Source organism: Harpia harpyja, chromosome 1 (genome assembly GCF_026419915.1).
Source record: "Harpia harpyja isolate bHarHar1 chromosome 1, bHarHar1 primary haplotype, whole genome shotgun sequence".
Lineage (NCBI taxonomy): Eukaryota > Metazoa > Chordata > Aves > Accipitriformes > Accipitridae > Harpia > Harpia harpyja.
This window is the reverse complement of record NC_068940.1, coordinates 16,186,150-16,202,801: the sequence shown is the minus strand read 5'-3', so window position 1 is coordinate 16,202,801 and position 16,652 is coordinate 16,186,150. Positions and strand designations below refer to the sequence as shown.

The 16,652-nt window shown below is 44.8% G+C and overlaps 1 protein-coding gene across 7 annotated transcripts in view; it reads right to left on the bottom strand.

Annotated features, from left to right (window-relative positions):
- Positions 1 to 6,801: 6,801 nt before the first annotated feature.
- The window catches only part of RNF152 (ring finger protein 152), a 45,498-nt gene continuing 35,647 nt past the window's right edge, over positions 6,802 to 16,652 (bottom strand). For 4 of the 7 annotated variants that reach the window (XM_052780859.1, XM_052780823.1, XM_052780832.1 and 1 more), the window contains one exon: positions 6,802 to 11,531. In XM_052780859.1, the coding sequence (XP_052636819.1) occupies positions 10,678 to 11,289 (612 nt within the window). In that variant the 5' untranslated portion in view covers positions 11,290 to 11,531 and the 3' untranslated portion in view covers positions 6,802 to 10,677. Of the gene's footprint in view, positions 11,532 to 14,154; positions 14,287 to 16,652 lie in introns of all 7 variants that reach the window. The other 3 variants (XM_052780850.1, XM_052780878.1, XM_052780868.1) reach the window with 2 other exon arrangements.

Below are 16,652 nucleotides of genomic sequence, written 5' to 3'. Positions count from 1 at the left end.
TGTGTTCTTGCTCCTGAAACACATCACGGACTTCAGTTCACAGCCACTGAACAGTGCCAGCCTGCTTGTTTAGCTAGAATATGATTAACGAGGGGTGGGGAGGGAGCCTAGGGAGGGCAAGGGACCATGTAAAACAGAGTGTAAAACAAGGAGCAGAGACGGTGGTAGAGCTGTAGGAGAGTCATGTAATACCTGCACGCCCGAGGCTAGACTCAACCTTCCAGCTTCTGGTGCAACTATTAACGACCCTGAAAGTCCAGAAGGAGAGGGAAGAGGACATCTGCACTACCAGGCAGAGGGAGGCCTTTCTGCCTTCGATTCTTAAAATAAGAGCCAAACCTTCATTCAGCTCTTGTTTTAATTAATGTACTAAGTACATGAATATGTACACACATCTTCAAGGTTGGCACTGAGATAGAGAACTAGCTCTCACTTCAAAGCTGTGCTGAGGACACTTCAGCTGACATAAAGATTGTTCCGTATTTTTCCTTTGCCTTTTTGTTTTTACGCCTGGCAAAGTTTATTTGCCTTCACAAAAAACCCCCACCCATCCAACCATCCCCACTCCTTCCTACCTCCCTTAGAATACAGAAACCTTTGCTAATAGGGATAGTGCAAAGACAGGCCCTGTGGGATGGGCTTTTTAGGTCTGCTTTAGATTACAGCTCTATTGCAATGCCCTTGCAGCAATTAGGGATACTGTAGCTGAAGTAATCTAAACTGATATCAGCTGCAAGTAGCTCAAAATACACATTGGGAAGCTGACAAGCAGCTCCCCTAGAGAATACGTGTATGTGTGCAGAGTCGGTCCTGCCCTCTCTGCAGCAGCCCTGTGCCACACCAGCCCGCCAGTCTCGAACCACAGGGACTGCAGCAGGGAGAATGCCTCGTTGCAAGGACTGCCACTGCTCCCTCTTCACTTTCCAGCAACCACCGACCACATCTGCTGACTCCCAGGACTTAAAAATATTTTTCTTCTCAGAGGTCCTCTGCTTAGCAAGGTTTAGCCTCCAAAACAGGAAACCTAATGGGATTCATTTGGAGCATAGCTGAAATTCAGGGGCACCTCTGCTTTCTCCCAACAGAGTTTAAATAGATACAGAACAGATGGTGTAAACGTGGCCTGAATGAAGAACAGCTTTACTCTTCTTTTTGTTTTTCCTAGTGCCTGTTTTTGTTTTTCCAAAACAAATGTAAGCAAAATGAGGGTGGGGGTGGAGGGGGGAGGATGAGAAACACTTTTTAGAGCCTACCACAAAAGAGCTTCTGAGCAGCACGCTAACCCTCAGCGCAGTAACAGCCGCAGCACCCTGCCATGAAACACCCACTTTGGGACCACCTTTCTCACCTGAAGCTAAATAGAAGGGCAGGTTCTCCAGTTTGCAGGATACTGGGTGGCTGGGAGAGCTCTACATCTGTGATGACTTAGAAAGCTGAAGGAATCTTACAGAAAGGTTCTCACATTTCTTCTAAACCTTAAAAGTCATATCTACAGCAGAGGAACCGTAAGACCCCACGCTCTAACCAGAAATGTTATGCTGGACCATTCCAGCTAGGAGAGTATTCGCAGTGTGTCCTTACGGGGTCATCGTCTCAACAGAGATTTGTGGTGGGTCACATCCATGTTTCACCCGGTTCAACACCCACCCATGGACACCTCCTCCCCTTGGGCCACTAAGCAAGCACAGGGTGGGCAGACTGTGCAGGGACAATCTAACCAAATTCCTGTCTTCCTTCGTCAAAAGTCAGGTCACTAACCTAATCAAGGATTTCACAATCTTTTAAGGAGACAGATAATTTGCCCTCAAAATTGGTAAATATCTCCTTATCAAAGGCTGCTTGCTTTAGATCTATAAAATGAGGACTGCCACTGCGTATGGGACATATGACAGAGATCCTTAGAGGCCGAGTCCACTAATGGCTTTAAATGAGGCATAAGACCCGAGTTTGATCTCAGAGAACTGACAGTCACAACTAATTCCACACATAGTGCTCTGTGTGCTTGACATCCAGAAAGTCGAGGCTCTGCACATTTCAGCAGGCATTTTAAACTTAATAGGCAGCACGTGACATTTCATTAAGATTTTGGTGCTATTGCAGTTTTCAGCTGTTAGGAGGTTTATGAGGTATTACAAAACAGAAGCACATACATATATTTTGAAACTCGGCAGACCTAATCCGAGCCATGAATATGGATTTTCTTCTTATCTCCCTCCCCCACGAAAGGAAGTGGAATCACAAAATTAATGTCACTGATACACTGAACAAAACCCCCAAAAAGCTGCTAATGAATGGACCTTACCTTAAAAATCAGATTGTACAAATAATTTCTAGTCTCTCAGTTGTTTTCTCTTGTTTTGCTATTGCTTTTTTTCAAAAATATTAGGGCTATAGTAAAGACACAATAATCAAAAGTTCTTATTTAGAGAAGACCTATTATAATAACAGCAGACAAAGAGGTATTGCAAATAAGACACTGTATGGAGCCCTGGAGATGTTGCTATTTCTGTGGAGATTTGTTACCATTTTCATCACTGAAAATGGAGTAGAAATTTGCAGTCACTCATACATACAAAGGTAAGTTTCTCCTTGCAAATATGCAGGGAAACAGGATGGCCAAACAACAGGCTGAAGAAGAGGAAACAGGAGATGGCACGCTCCTAAGGAAGCAGGACAAAGTCCTTTTTAAGCTTCTTGTTATAAAGGACAAAAGAAAGAACCCAATCCCAAAGACGCCAGGCATCAGCAATAACAAACACAGACAGTATCTGGGGTATTAAAAAATACCCTCATTTATCCAGTACTCCTGACAACATTTCTCTCAATCCCAGAGGTTTGCTGAAGTTGCTGCATGCTTGCTCTGCCTGGATGGCTGCCGAAAGACATTCAGTGTTGCACTTCTTTGTTTATCACAAAACCATGCTCCTTGCTGGTAACGTTTTACAACTCTTATCATGCTGTTCAATCCTGCTACAACTGTCCAACTCTTGTCTTCTCTAAACCGGAGGAAGTCAGAAAGGAAAAGAAAGAACACCCTATGTATCCATTGCAGTTAGCCAGTTTAGCAAATATAATCATTAAGCGGGGATTCAGTTGTATCAATCTGTAGGTTTAGCAAATCCCTCAGCATTTCAGCACAGCAGGAAAGAAGCAATTAGAATTCAATTTATCTCTCCTGAGTTTTTTAAATCATCATCGCTCTGGATTCCTAGGGTGGGTTTTGGTGTGGGTTTGAACTGCAAGCTTTTTTTTTTCCACCATGAGTTAAAAATTCTCAGCTATGTACAATGAGCAATTAAAAATAGGAGCTACAGAAATACAGGTTTCTACATTCAAGTGCTTGAAAACAGCTGCCTTGAGGTATTACAGAGTCTCTGCTAGCTGATATGCTTTCAAATTTCAAAATAAAACCTTCCCCAAAGCAAAGCTTATTACTCCAAATGTTCCTTAAGAATCATGCAGAGTAGCCAAGTATCAAGAAACAAACACCTAAGTGTGAAGTCCACCTCTATTCAAGAAAGTATTTAATTATGTGTGACCGAATCCCTTCATCTTCCTTCGTTTTAACACTTTAGTGCTTTCTGAGCATATTTTCCTAAATCATCTCCTAAATATTTCAATACATTTCTTAAGCAAATCCTTGAGAAACATCTGCGACTATTATTCCAAATAATTTAAGCAAGAAATTATTCGTTTGCAGTTCAATCAGCAAATTGGCCATGGTTGGGAACTGAGCTCCCTTTTATGCTTGTAGTCAGCCACACGTGTCTACCACATGACACAATGCTTTGAAAGTATTGTAAGATCCACCACTGTTCTTAAATTCTTCCAAGTGAGATCACACACTTTACAATGACAACCTGAATTCAAACCAACTTGCAGGAGAAGACTTTTTCAGATCTTGAAGCAGATCCAGTTTCTCTCGAGCAGATGCAAACCCCAGTGATTCACACCTGGTCAGTGCATGCAGGCACCCATAGGGCAATGGTTCCAAAACTGATCAGCACAGTGACAATACACACACATCTTTTTGTAATGCTCAAGATAGGCAAGTAAATAACCTTCAGCATGAAACTACTCAGGTTTCTCAGTTTTTTTATTTACTCCATCTTGAAAACCAAGCCAGAAAGCTACAGACCCCTAACCTAATCCTACTATTTCTTTTGAGTGCAATAGCTGTACGAAATAGCCACTTCTTTTGTTTTCAGCTTCTCGGACCTAATCGGTTCAATAAATCCTGTCTCTAGCTGTTTGGCATTACCAACGTTGTCAACTTCATCATTTGTCCTGGGAGATGGCCACCTGCTTTTCTACGTTCAGTCAACACACATGCAAATAAACCAAGTTTTTATTTTAAACAATGTGACACATCTGCATGCACCAAGAATTCAAGGGTTTGCTTTTTTATCCCAACTTATTCCCACTGAATTCCTGTTCAGCTTGTGTCTGAGTCCTGAGCTTCAGTGATGATTCAGCACCCTAAAAAAATTCTGCACACCCATCAAATTTTTCAGTTAAGTGGAAAACTGCACTTTTGAAATAGGCAGCTTCCCAGCTCAAAGGTGTTGAAGAAAAAGCAAGATCTGGAGTTTCACTGCCATTCTTGAGATACAATTTGACAGCAATGACATATGCAGGCCACTGCAAAACATGCCCAGTAGATGTTTTTGCACATACAGATCTGAATTTCCAGTCTACTGCCTAATTGTTTGCTCATTTCCAGGTGTCCTCCTTCTGCACCCTTTCTTCACTCTTTCAAACCAGTTCAGGGCAAGTCTGTATGTTGCCTTCAAGGTTTCAGGAGCGCTTTATGCAGCTCTGTTTCGAAAGACCTCCAGTTGAACTTAGATTCCTGACAAACTAAAAGCCCAGGTATCTGGCTGTTGCCTTTTAGGTAGACATCCCAGCCTGGAGACACAGAGAAATGATGTGGCTCCTCACCTGAACCCCAGGCGAGATGTCACCTGTGGAGCAGCAAGTCCCATCCAACAGCAGTAGGAGTTGGATTGCAGGAGACAGCTCAGAGGGGGTGGCAATTCATCCCACACAAAATCCAGGTAGCGATACCTAGGCTTCATACTATCAAGCTATCTCAGCACCTCATCATCCCAGCACCATAAAGTACGTGACCTTCCTGAGATGTACGAGCCTGAGGCCCTTTTATTAATCCTCTTGGCCTCTCTCTGCTACAGGTAAGCATGTGCTGTGTGCATATACCCCCCACCGAGCATGGAAACATGTCCCTGTGCTTGTATGTATAGGGGCTCCATGCATGCACACGAGTCCCCATTTCATCCCCATGCTTAGGTGCTTCACTGCGATATAGATGAGGAGAGTGAAAACAGACTTCTGTAGATCTGAAGGGGTCTGTGGGATGGATAGGGGGGATAGGAAATATTTTCTTCTGGCTGTGGATCTTACCTAATCCCTCTGAATTGCCTCTGATGTTCAGGAACACACTTAGCACAAAAATTACAGGAATTATTTAAAACTAAAATAAAAATGTATTGAAGCATAAGGAAATGCTTGAAAAATGCATTTTCCTAACATTTATTAAGCACTAAATTTCACTGAACTTGGAAGATAATTTTTTTCATTAGAGATGCTCAGGGCAGCTTAAGGAATGTCTGTAAAATTGTTCAACTTGAGGATGAAGCAAGCAGCTTTGCTGGTTGACACGAGCATGCAAGAGGTAAAGTGACAAAGAGAAAGAACACAACAGCCTCAGCTGTCAGGCCCATGGACAGTGTACAGCACCGGAAAGGTCACTAACACACTGTAAATCCATTGCAGCATTTCCAGACAATCTTGTCCTACTGAAGCTCTTACACAAAAACCTTTGCCTTCAGGGCCAGCAGATCCTTCAACAGCCTCCCAGATGATGCTGGGACTCATTTGCTGCCAGGTACTTTCTTCCCTCCCTCCCCCCTCCACCTGCCCATAGAAAGTCTGGAAAAAACAAATCTCAAGGCACGCTTTCTGCGCAACTAGGATAAGGAAGCATTTCAATCCCAACATTTACTTGAGATGTGTTCACTTGACACGCGAATGTCTCCCGCAGTACTCACGGAAGTGTCTCATGCCAGCAGGCCACGTTCCCTGGGGGCAGTTTAGCTGTGGATGGTGGGTACAGCCGCTTTCTATGACTGAGAGGAGGCAACATCCTCCGCTATGTGGCAATGCTGTGAAAAGATCCAGGGAATTTAGAGGCTTGGACCAGTTTACACAGTAGACTGGTGCCTGGGGCTTTGATACTGGGACACCTACAGAAGAGCTCAAATCATGTATGAATTGTTTGGGTTTGGTTTAGCCCTGTTGTGAATGTAACAAAACCAGTGCTACGTCAGCCATCTCTATTCCAGAAGAGCATTTGCAGTATTAGAAAGGTTGGCTGCCCAGGGCTCCAGCAATAAAAATGGGACTGGGAAGGGGGGCTCAAGGGGACGGGGAAGGCAGCGTGCCAGTCTGTACAATACATGTTTAAGTCAAGGCCAATAATCCCTCACTTCCATAAACAAAATATTTACTTATAACTTTTAAGTCATATGATTAAAACAGAAAAAAGAAAAAAAAATGTTGTGTAGCTCAGTGGTCATCCGCTATAATTCTGTATTCCAAGGTAATTAAAACGTGAACAACCTTTTTATTATTTACCACAACCCACACTTAACACTTTGCCTTAAAAAGCTGAGAGCCAAATTTCAGCCACCCCCTCGTAAAATACAGAGCAATTCTGCCAAATTCCCTTCCATGCTCTTCATTTGATGGCAAAGTAACAGAGGTACCATAATTCACTTGATATCATTCTTTTCCTGCTAATGTTTTATTCAGACTGAGCTTCATTAATAAAGATGAAACTTTGGACTCATGATTGCTCCATGTTTACAAAACATCCAGGCTCCTTTACATCTTGGTTAAGCATGAACAATCATTGAACACACAATTTCCTAAAAAAATCCTGCATACCAAATTGCATATTTTGAATTTTTAAAATTCACTAAACAAAATTTCACAGAGTGAACCCTAAAGTCTGTTTGCCAGGAAAGCACAAGCCAAAAATGGAAGTTGGGACCCTCCAGGAAAAAAAATGAAGCTGGACCCCAACACACACATCCTTCCCATTAAACAAGCAAATAAATACACACTCATACAGATTAATTTGCTCTAAAAATGCAGGTGCTTGAGTAATTACCCACAAGTTTTAGCATAAATTTGGGTTGCTCGAACAGTACTGTGTCACAGTAAGTTTCTTTCTTTTTTTCGGTGGAACTGGGCAGTGATTTCTTACTGGACCTCAGAGAACAAAAATTAGCCCGGATTTTGACACAAGTCCAAATGTCTTTCCCCATAAAGAAAAATTACAAAGACAAGGCTGTTTTTAAAAAAAATAAAGTTTAAAAAAAAAAAAGTTAAAGGTGTATATAGCAGAATCACTTTTTAATGCCAGGTATTGGACCAAGGAATGGGACAGACTGCACTGCATTTTTAAAGCAGTATGACTATCGACATACTTGAGAAACATTTTAACACTGTACATTACAACAAACTATTTAGTTCACTTGTACACAAGTCAGCAAAAAAGCTAGGTGATCCAACATGATATGGCAGCTGCAAATTTAAAATGATAGTCACAGTCTAAAGCCAGAACAAAAACATCTCCAGAACTCCTATTTATAAAAAGGAATGAACGTACACACCGTGCGCGCACACACAGGCAAAAATCTTGAGGTTTTACTTATTGCTCTTACACAAGGGCTGTGAGCAGGCAAATGTCTGGATCAGAAATTAGGTCAAACATGCATTTGAGCAGGCACGAAAAGTACACGAAATTCATATTAATGAAACAATGTACTCTGTTACGTAATACAGGATGGTATTCTGCTAATATAATACTTACGTCATTAATACCGGATAAACTCCAGGTCTGCCTGTTGCATAATGTGTTATGCAGTGTGGTATTTTAACCTAATTTCTGATTTCTCTTTCATACTGCACCCTCCATGTAGGGATGAAGAGGGCAGTTTTCAAGACAGCCGTTCTTTGCAATGCCAGAGAAACCCTGGCCTCAAGAGCTTCACTCAGGCAGGTACAGCTGGAAGGAGGTTATCGTTGTCAGCACTGTATCTCCAGGACCTGCTCTTTGACTGCCTTGCGTTTTTGTGCAGTCATTGACAACTCTGATAAACACATGCAGAAGCTGGTGCAAAACGCATCAGCGCTGTTCTCGGAGCATCTTCCAGCTGTGCTATACACTCCAGGTACACCCAGCAATTGCTACAGGGGATAAGGCAGTAGAGGGTCGAGTCCTGTATCTGGTCACTTCCTCAAGAGTCTTATAAAGGCAAGATTTTTTTGTGAACTGGCTTTCCTGTACACAATAAGCAGCATAGCATGGATGTCAGTGGAAATCTGGCTACCTACTGGCAACAAGAGACTAGCATGTTCACAAGACACATTTTGGAATACCTGCTGTTCCCTACTGCAACCAAATTAAACATGCTGCGGAGAGGTGTCCGTGTAATTACAATACTCATAAGCCAGGTTCAAGGCATACTGCACATGGGCCTTGCACAAAAAAGGCATTGAATGTGTTATCTGAGGATTTTTTTTTTTTTGCTGTGCTATGCATACATATGACAGTAGATAAAAATCAGCACAATGGTTCCTCTCCATACATGACCCAACACACACCATAACAATTAAGCACCATATATGCTATTCTTCAGTTAACAGGAATCAAGGAAGAAAATGGTGGTTTGTGAACAAGGAAGGGAAGAAATCCAGCACGAAGTTAGAGGTATGTTCCTGACAGAAGTCCTAGCTGCGAACGTTTATTGTGAACCAGCATCTGGATTTTGTGACATAACCAGAAAACCAGCGATGTCTACAGGGCCAACTTGGGCACTGCACAGTCAAAATTATGTTCTCCGGTGGTATAATATGGCATTGAGCAATCTCTAATTAATTATTAGAAAGAGCAGTAGGTAGACAACAAGAGGTCACACTTCAGGGAGGTTACGCTTTGTACTTGCAAAAAGAAGCAGTGCAAATCAACAGATTTTTCTGTCTTATTAAAGGTCTGTCACGTGCCCCTTGATCCAATCCCTAAATCTCACACAAATTTCAGCTTTCAGACTTGCCAAACACCCAAATTCACACTGAGCTCTATTTTACTTATGAGCAGTACTACTAGCGCTAGTGGGACTGCTTAGAGCAAGGTGCTACTGCAGTGAAGGTTCAGGAATTTGGCTCCTTCCAAGAAGTGAACTGCAAGTGGCTGCGGTTTCATGACACTCACAGGCAGAGGGAGACACTTCCTGTGTTTTTTGGGTTTTTTTTCAAATCTGTCCTTATGAACACCAACATTTATAAGACTGAAATGTGGGAAAATGCTCTGTTATGCTCACCCAGACATTGTGATACCAGGACAGCCACAGTGGTTTAGGAGGGGTAGCCCACCCAGTAGAGGGTTAGGTTGGCCTGGGTTCTCCTCCCAGCTATGTCACTGCCTCTTACTAGATGATTGCATATAAGGGTCCTTGGTCTCAGTTGGGATGGTGAGGCTTCCTTAGAGCAACTCCTCTGTCACACCATCCACGGGTGCACAGTTGCATCTCCTAGGAAAGAGGGAGGCAAAATAGGTCTAAATTCTTTAAAAACAATTAAGAAAACCCAACCTCTAGAAAAAGAAAAAGAAGAATAATTTGCTATGACATCCTTGCAGGAGGAGTCCTAGGACTTCTCATGACCCATTTCTTCACTAATGGCTACGAAGGCCAGGTCGTCAGGAAGCCCTGCTGCCAGACTGGAAGTAAAACAGCATGTCCAATGTTTACCACTCAAAGCCATCCTTTGTGTGAAGCCAGTTAGGCAGAAGTATTTTGGCTGCATTTTTAGGTATTCCTCCTAGCCCACTTTGCTTCCCTGCTTGGAAGCTCCTTCAAATAAAAGATGCTGGAACTGCCACTTCCCTGTAGTTGAAAAAAAATGGGGAAAAACAGAGAGGCAAAAAACACGCACCACGAAATGAAATGATTGCTTGTAAAACGTTTCCTTTTAAAAACTATTGTACAACTCCCTAACTTGGTTTAATTAATGTGCAGTTTAAAACATATAAAATGCCTTACCAGCTAAATGATTCCTTAGTTTTACAAGTCTCCCTCCCTCCCCCCATTAAAAAATAACGCATGTGTGGACTGGTATTGAACACCTCGTACAGAGTCACACGCCAATTCTCCTTTAATTCTACATGGAGCAGTTTTGATTTTAATCTACTGTGTTTACAGAAGAGCTCATACCATATACTTTACAGTATAACCAGCTACATAGAGGCCGTTAATCTCGTAACACGATAAAAAAAATCACTGTAAATTGCAGTCCCTTTGATAAATGATTATGGTGAGACATGCAGTCCTCCTCAGTGCTGTTGCTGCCAGACACGGGACGTGATTTTCTCTGCACGCTGCTGAGAGGCCTGATGCTGCACCGCCGGGGGGCCACAGCCGGGCCGGCGCACCGCTGCCCCGGTGCACGGCATTCTGCAGTCATTGGGCAAAGCTGTGGTGAATTGTCTCGCTCGATACCACCACCACCACCACCACCACCACCATCACCATCACCACCACCACCACCACTGACCCAACCCAACCCCCGGGGGAGCAGACCCCCCTTCCCGCCTCAGCCGCAGGAGATCACCGTGAAGCGCTTGGAAATGCATGACATGTTGTGGAGGACGATGCCCAGGAGAAAGACCAGGACGCAGGCCACCAGGATCACAGTGCAAACCCCCGACCAGGTGGAGCTTTTCACAATGCCTCTCCGGTCCGGCTCCTCTGCTCCCCCCTCGGCGGGAAGGCCACCCTGCAGCGGCTGCTGCTCCGCCGGGATCGTCACCACCGCCAAGGACTTCTGCTGGCCGCCGGGCAGGAGGCGGCAGCCAATGTCTCCCGGCAGTAGCGCCCTCTCCTTGGAGAGGGGCAAGGGCAGCATGTAGCATCCATTGCTGGGGAGTTTGATGAAGACGGGGGTGTGCTCCGAGGTGTGGGGGATTGCGATGACGGCGATCACCTCAGGGTCATCGGGCAGCTGCGACACGGAGTACCCCGGCGGCAGCTTGGTGATCCCGCGGCACCAGGGGCAACGCAGGTCCTTCTGGCTGGTCCTCATCTGCTGCAGGCACACGGAGCAGCAGGTGTGCTTGCAGTCCAGCAGCTTGGGCCGCCGGCGGGGGCTGTAGTAGTTGAAGCAAATCTGGCACTCCAGCAGAGAGTCCTGGGACAGGGTCTCCATGGCGGCGGGCGCAGGGAGGCAGGGTGGGCCTCGCGACGAGACTCACCCCGGCGCCCTGCTTCTCCTCAGGGCAGCGCCCGCCTTCCCGCTGCTTCTCCTTCTCCTCAGGGCAGCGCCTGCCTTCCCACCGCTTCTCCTTCTCCTCAGGGCAGCACCCGCCTTCCCGCCGCTTCTCCTCAGGGCAGCGCAGGGCGGCAGCTACGGAGAGCACAGGAAAACCTCCGGCCTGAACCTTTCAGTACCTGAGACAAACAGAAGAATGCGAAGGAAGAGATTACATACAGGAAGCACTGGGAACAAAAGAGTCCAGCTAAGGGGGCATGAAAACCAGCGCTGACTTTGTCATCTGGCGGGAGAAACGAATTTGCGACCCTTAACAAGAAAGCATCTTCCCACTGGCTTCACCAAACTGCCCAGAGGCAAACCTTCAGGTCAGCCATCACTACATCTCCCCCCGCCTTTCTTTTGTTTCCCCCCAGCTATAAAATCCCTACCAACCCGCCAGTCCACCACTCACAGTTATATTTATACCCCTAACAGGGGAGGCTGTAGTTCACTAAGCAGGTCCTTCAGCATCTACCTCGTCATATTTTCAGGACTTTTCAGCCCTTCCTGCACCTTAGCAATTGTTCTCATTTAATCCTTTAAACCCTTGAGGATTTTTAGCTATTTGGCTCAACCGCTAAGTCTGCATGAAAGGTGGGGGAAAGAAAAAATATTGTTAAACGGATGCATTTCCACAGGCTCCTGAACTTACCCTTGTGCACGAATGACCAACCAAGTAACTGTACTGAAACACCCACATTTGCACACAACAAAAAGGAATGGCACCGTTTTCAGTCAAATTAACTGTTTGCCTGGTTACATGAGCAGCTTGTTGAACATGGCCCTCTGAAACATAAACCTTCTCACTGATGAAAACTTCACCCGAGACAAAAGGCTCTGTTTAGACCCAGGACCACAGAATGCCACAGAGAACAATCTGTTAATGCACTGAATTAAAGGCAAATTGTTACTAACCTTGTTCTAAACTATTCATTATAAAGGGATTCTTTGTATTTCCCCACTTATTTCTTGTAGCTATGCAAAAAAAGGCAGCTGTGTTTACTTTCACAGTGAGTTGCTTAGCTTTGATTTTGCTCACTCCAACACATGATAAATATGAAGGAGTGACATTTTTACAACCTTTTACATTGCCTTCCTTGCTGTATTTAAAGAAGTATCAGCCTGAATTTGCATCCAGAGAATACAATAAAGAAAACCCAAAATATTTGCATGGTGACCTTTGATCTTCTCTTATTGCAATGTTATGCCCAAAATGGAGTTAACACCTGAGGACCACAGCTGTCAGAGGAATTCTTCCTTTCCATACAATTATTTCTTGCTCTTCCCTCCAGATCATACCAACTAGGTTGCAACATGCTAATCGATGGGTGACGTCAGTAAAACAGAAACAACGTAGTTCAAGAAGAGAAGGCAGGCATAGACGTGGGGTTTGCAATGCAGGACAGCCCTCCGGACCACACTGTCCCATATCCTGCTTCTGGCAGTTACCCGTATTTGAACAGGGAAAACAAAATACACGTCATCTCTTCAGATGCTAACGACCGATATCACCGACATTGGCAGAACCAGCCTGACTGCTGATTTTGTAACAGCAGTGGATTTTGGCTCACAAGGTGCTTCAACAAACACGCAGTGACAATCCTGACTCAGGAGGCAGCAGGGGCTGCAGTTTTGAAGGCAGGAGCTTGCGAAACGTGCGCAACGGCTGCAGTGGGAAACGGCGCGTGCCAGCTGCCCGAACGGCACTTTCGGGATGCTTTGCCTGAACACGGCACAGAGGCCACCGCTGGGAGAGACCCCAGCCAGCATGAAGCCAGCATGAGTCCGTGCAGCACCTGCTCTGCACTGGCATGTATTACACATGGCGTTAACTGATACTCCACGTGCAGAGGGAGCCTAACACCACCGCTGAAAGGGCTATGCATTCACCACCTACATGCAGGCCACACCGAGGGAAGTGGAAGAAAATGAGTAGAGGTTTTATCTCCTTTATCCTCTTCTTCCTGTTACTATCTCCACATCCCTACGGTGCAGGCACGCACAAAGGAAGACTGTCAGAAAGGGTCGTTAAAGACTAGCGTGCAGCTGAGAGACAAAAATGGAAGAGAGCTATCCACAGTGCTAGGTAATTCCCAGTTGAAAAACATTAAGAGACAAAGGCCAGATTAGAAATTAGTTACAGGAACTCAGGAAGGAATCACTGAAGCCATAAGATCCAATTTTCAGCCACAAGCAACCCAACAGTTTTATATCTTGCACAGAAGTATCCATACAAAATCTTCGCAGTTACACACTGCTCAAGCCAAACTTGAGCTCAGACATTACAAGACGCAACTCTGATCTGCTGTATCTGCAAATCTATCCAAAAAAGCCAGGTGTAACAATACTGCAGCGTTATTATGAGAAAAAGCCCCAATGCCAGGAAATTCAGAACATAAGGCTTATGTTTAAAAACAGAGTGGAAGTACTCCTGTAGATGTAAATCAGTATCCATAGAATTTTTGCCCTCCACATTTTGGATGTCAGTGAACTGACTGGTGAAGTTCTCTGACCTCATTTAGCTGTCACCTACAACCATCTCTCTCCACTTACAGTGTTAAAGGTAAACCAGTTTCTATTGACATGAATGTGATTGGGATCAAGATAATTTTTCTGACCGCATATCCTTGTCCAGGAGTCATACGCTCATGCACTGTCAAGCCCCTCATCCCTGTCCCAGTGACATCCTTACAGTAGAAGATCAGTGCCAGGAGAGAATGAGATGAGGTATTCAGAAGTGAAGAATAAAACAAAAGTCACCTTCAGGCAAACAGCGCCCTAAGGAAAAAGAAGAAAATCCATCCCAACAAGAAGATCTCGGCTGGTTTGAATGCCAAGTAATGCTGCAAAGCACTTCTCCAGGAGGTCAAAGTTTTAAAGCATTAGTACAATCTATAGGAAGAAAAAAGAAAAGAATGGAGCCAAATTGAAAGGTTAAGATAGGGCCTACCACCTACATGACACACGTTGTTCAGGTATGTGTGGATATATTTGCAGAAGCTGTAAATATAGTGACAACCCCATTTTGACCTGGTGCTGAATCAAGGAAACATTCACAGTGTCTTGAAGTTACACTTTTTTCCTTTCCTTGCCCCCCTCCCCCCGAAAGAACAACTATAAACAGTATTTCGAGTAACAAGGTTGCATTGTGCATATATGCTGAATTATGACATTTCTTACTGTCCCAAAATGTCTCAAATAATGATCAGAGGTGTATTTTGACACATCAGTGGTAACAACTGGCAAGCAGAGAGGTTAGTACAATTCCTTCAGAATATGTCTAAAGACAAGTTAAAGAGTAGCCACAGCCATCTAACCCCCTTGGCCTTTGCTGACACTGCCTTGTTCAAAGGTTGGACATGGTAACTTTATTTCCAACCGTACTAAAAGCCCCACAACCACCCTGCACTCTGCCACAGCTCAGTTTGGGGATAAAAGAAAGTCAAGCCATCATCTACAGTCAGAATTAAACTGCATAATATCTATTTGATTCATTTTGTAGTACAGAGTTAGGAAGGAAAAAGCCACGGGAGCGCTCTCAGTACTCTTCTACCACTTCACTTTAATAACTATGCCAAGATTTAACACTGCAGCAGACCTCCTCTTGGACGGGGGACTGGACTCTCCAGTTTGTGCTCAATGCACCCCCATACCAGTTGGGGGTACTGAGCCACCACAGGAGAACACCTTGCTCAAAGCTTACTCAGACTGGACTTTTCTCGGCACTTCGAGCACAAAGACCAACACTTTGAGCACAAAGACCAAGAGGCAGCCAGACTGCACGTGAGGGCACAGCTGATATCAAGCATCAGCCAAAAACATTGTTTTGTCATTATTTGCTCTCATCACCCAGGGACACCCAAGGGGGGTGAGGGGACCGTTGACAGGAAAACGGGGGGGAGTGGGGGGTGGATCAGAAAAGAATGTCAGGGATATCTGTAGATTTCTGCACGAGAGACAGTGCATTTGTATGTGTGGATAGGAGCACGCATGTAGAAGGGAGGGCTGGGGATTATGACAGTGAAACCAGAGACAGACAGAGGCAACTGCAACTGTGAGTAGTGACTCTGCCTGGCACAAACCTGACAGCAACCAGAAGCTCTTCAGGGCTGAGATCTAACTAGTAACACAAATAAGAACTAACTGGGTATGAAAATCCACAAGCTCCGAAACTCAAATGTCAGAAAGGTGCAGCAGGAGCAAAGGAAGCGAGAAGAGACAGGCCTTGCAAAGAAGCACCAGGAGACCTCTCTGCCTCCCCCACACACTCTTCTTGCTGTGGGTCTGCCCAACATCCACAGGGCTGCCACTAGCCAGCGAGATGAGATTCACAAGCAGTTAGAGAGACCCAGGGAGGAACCTGCAACGCTGATGACCCTTGTAGCAGAAGATCAAAGTACAGCCAGGTGGCTGAGAGCATGGCACAAAGGTCCTCCTTGCAGATTTGGGCTATCCTCTGCACAAGCCAAGAGTTTTTAAGATTTCAGACATGATCGTGTGACTTGCACAATAAAAGTCTGGAGAATAAAACAGGTATTTCAGCTGTTTGTCAGTCACACTATCTGTTCTGCCAGTAGCCTGTCGGAGGCCACAGCAGAGCCCCAAGCTCTCTTTTTTTTGGGTGAGCAGGAGGTCAGGAGTGCGAAGGCATCAGCTTCCTACTCCCCGAGAAGGGACAAGGGGCATTTGCTGCCCTCTTGCAATTCATAGCTTCCCAGCACAACGTAGGGAGGTGCTGCAGGAGGTGAACAGATGAAGGTTGCTACAGCTAGTATAGCACAGCCACAGACAGTGAGAGAAAGAAGAAAGCACAGGTTTGCTGCAGAGAAAGCTCTGCACAAACCCTATTATAAAGTGGTCCCCAACTAGCCAGGTCAGAAAAGACAGCTATTTTGGGAACCCAGTGCAAAGAAAGTCATTGAACATCCATGACCAGAGCTGGACAACAAGTCAGAGAACAGAGTAATGGCAAATCCTTGCCTATTTTTTCTACATAAGGCCAGCCCCAGTGATAGTAAGCAATGGAAACCACAGCCTTGAGGGGGTGCTGCCTCCACTGGAGAACTCAGAACTATCTTCACACATACTTCCTAACTTATTAGGGCCCAAAATTATATTAACTTGAAAGCCCCAAAAATATACTTTAATGATGCCTGTGGAATCTAATACAATTCACAGAAGATTAAACATCACATCACATTTTTAAAGACTGGCTTCGGGGCGTGCTGATGTAGTTAGCTGATCACTGAAAGAAAGCC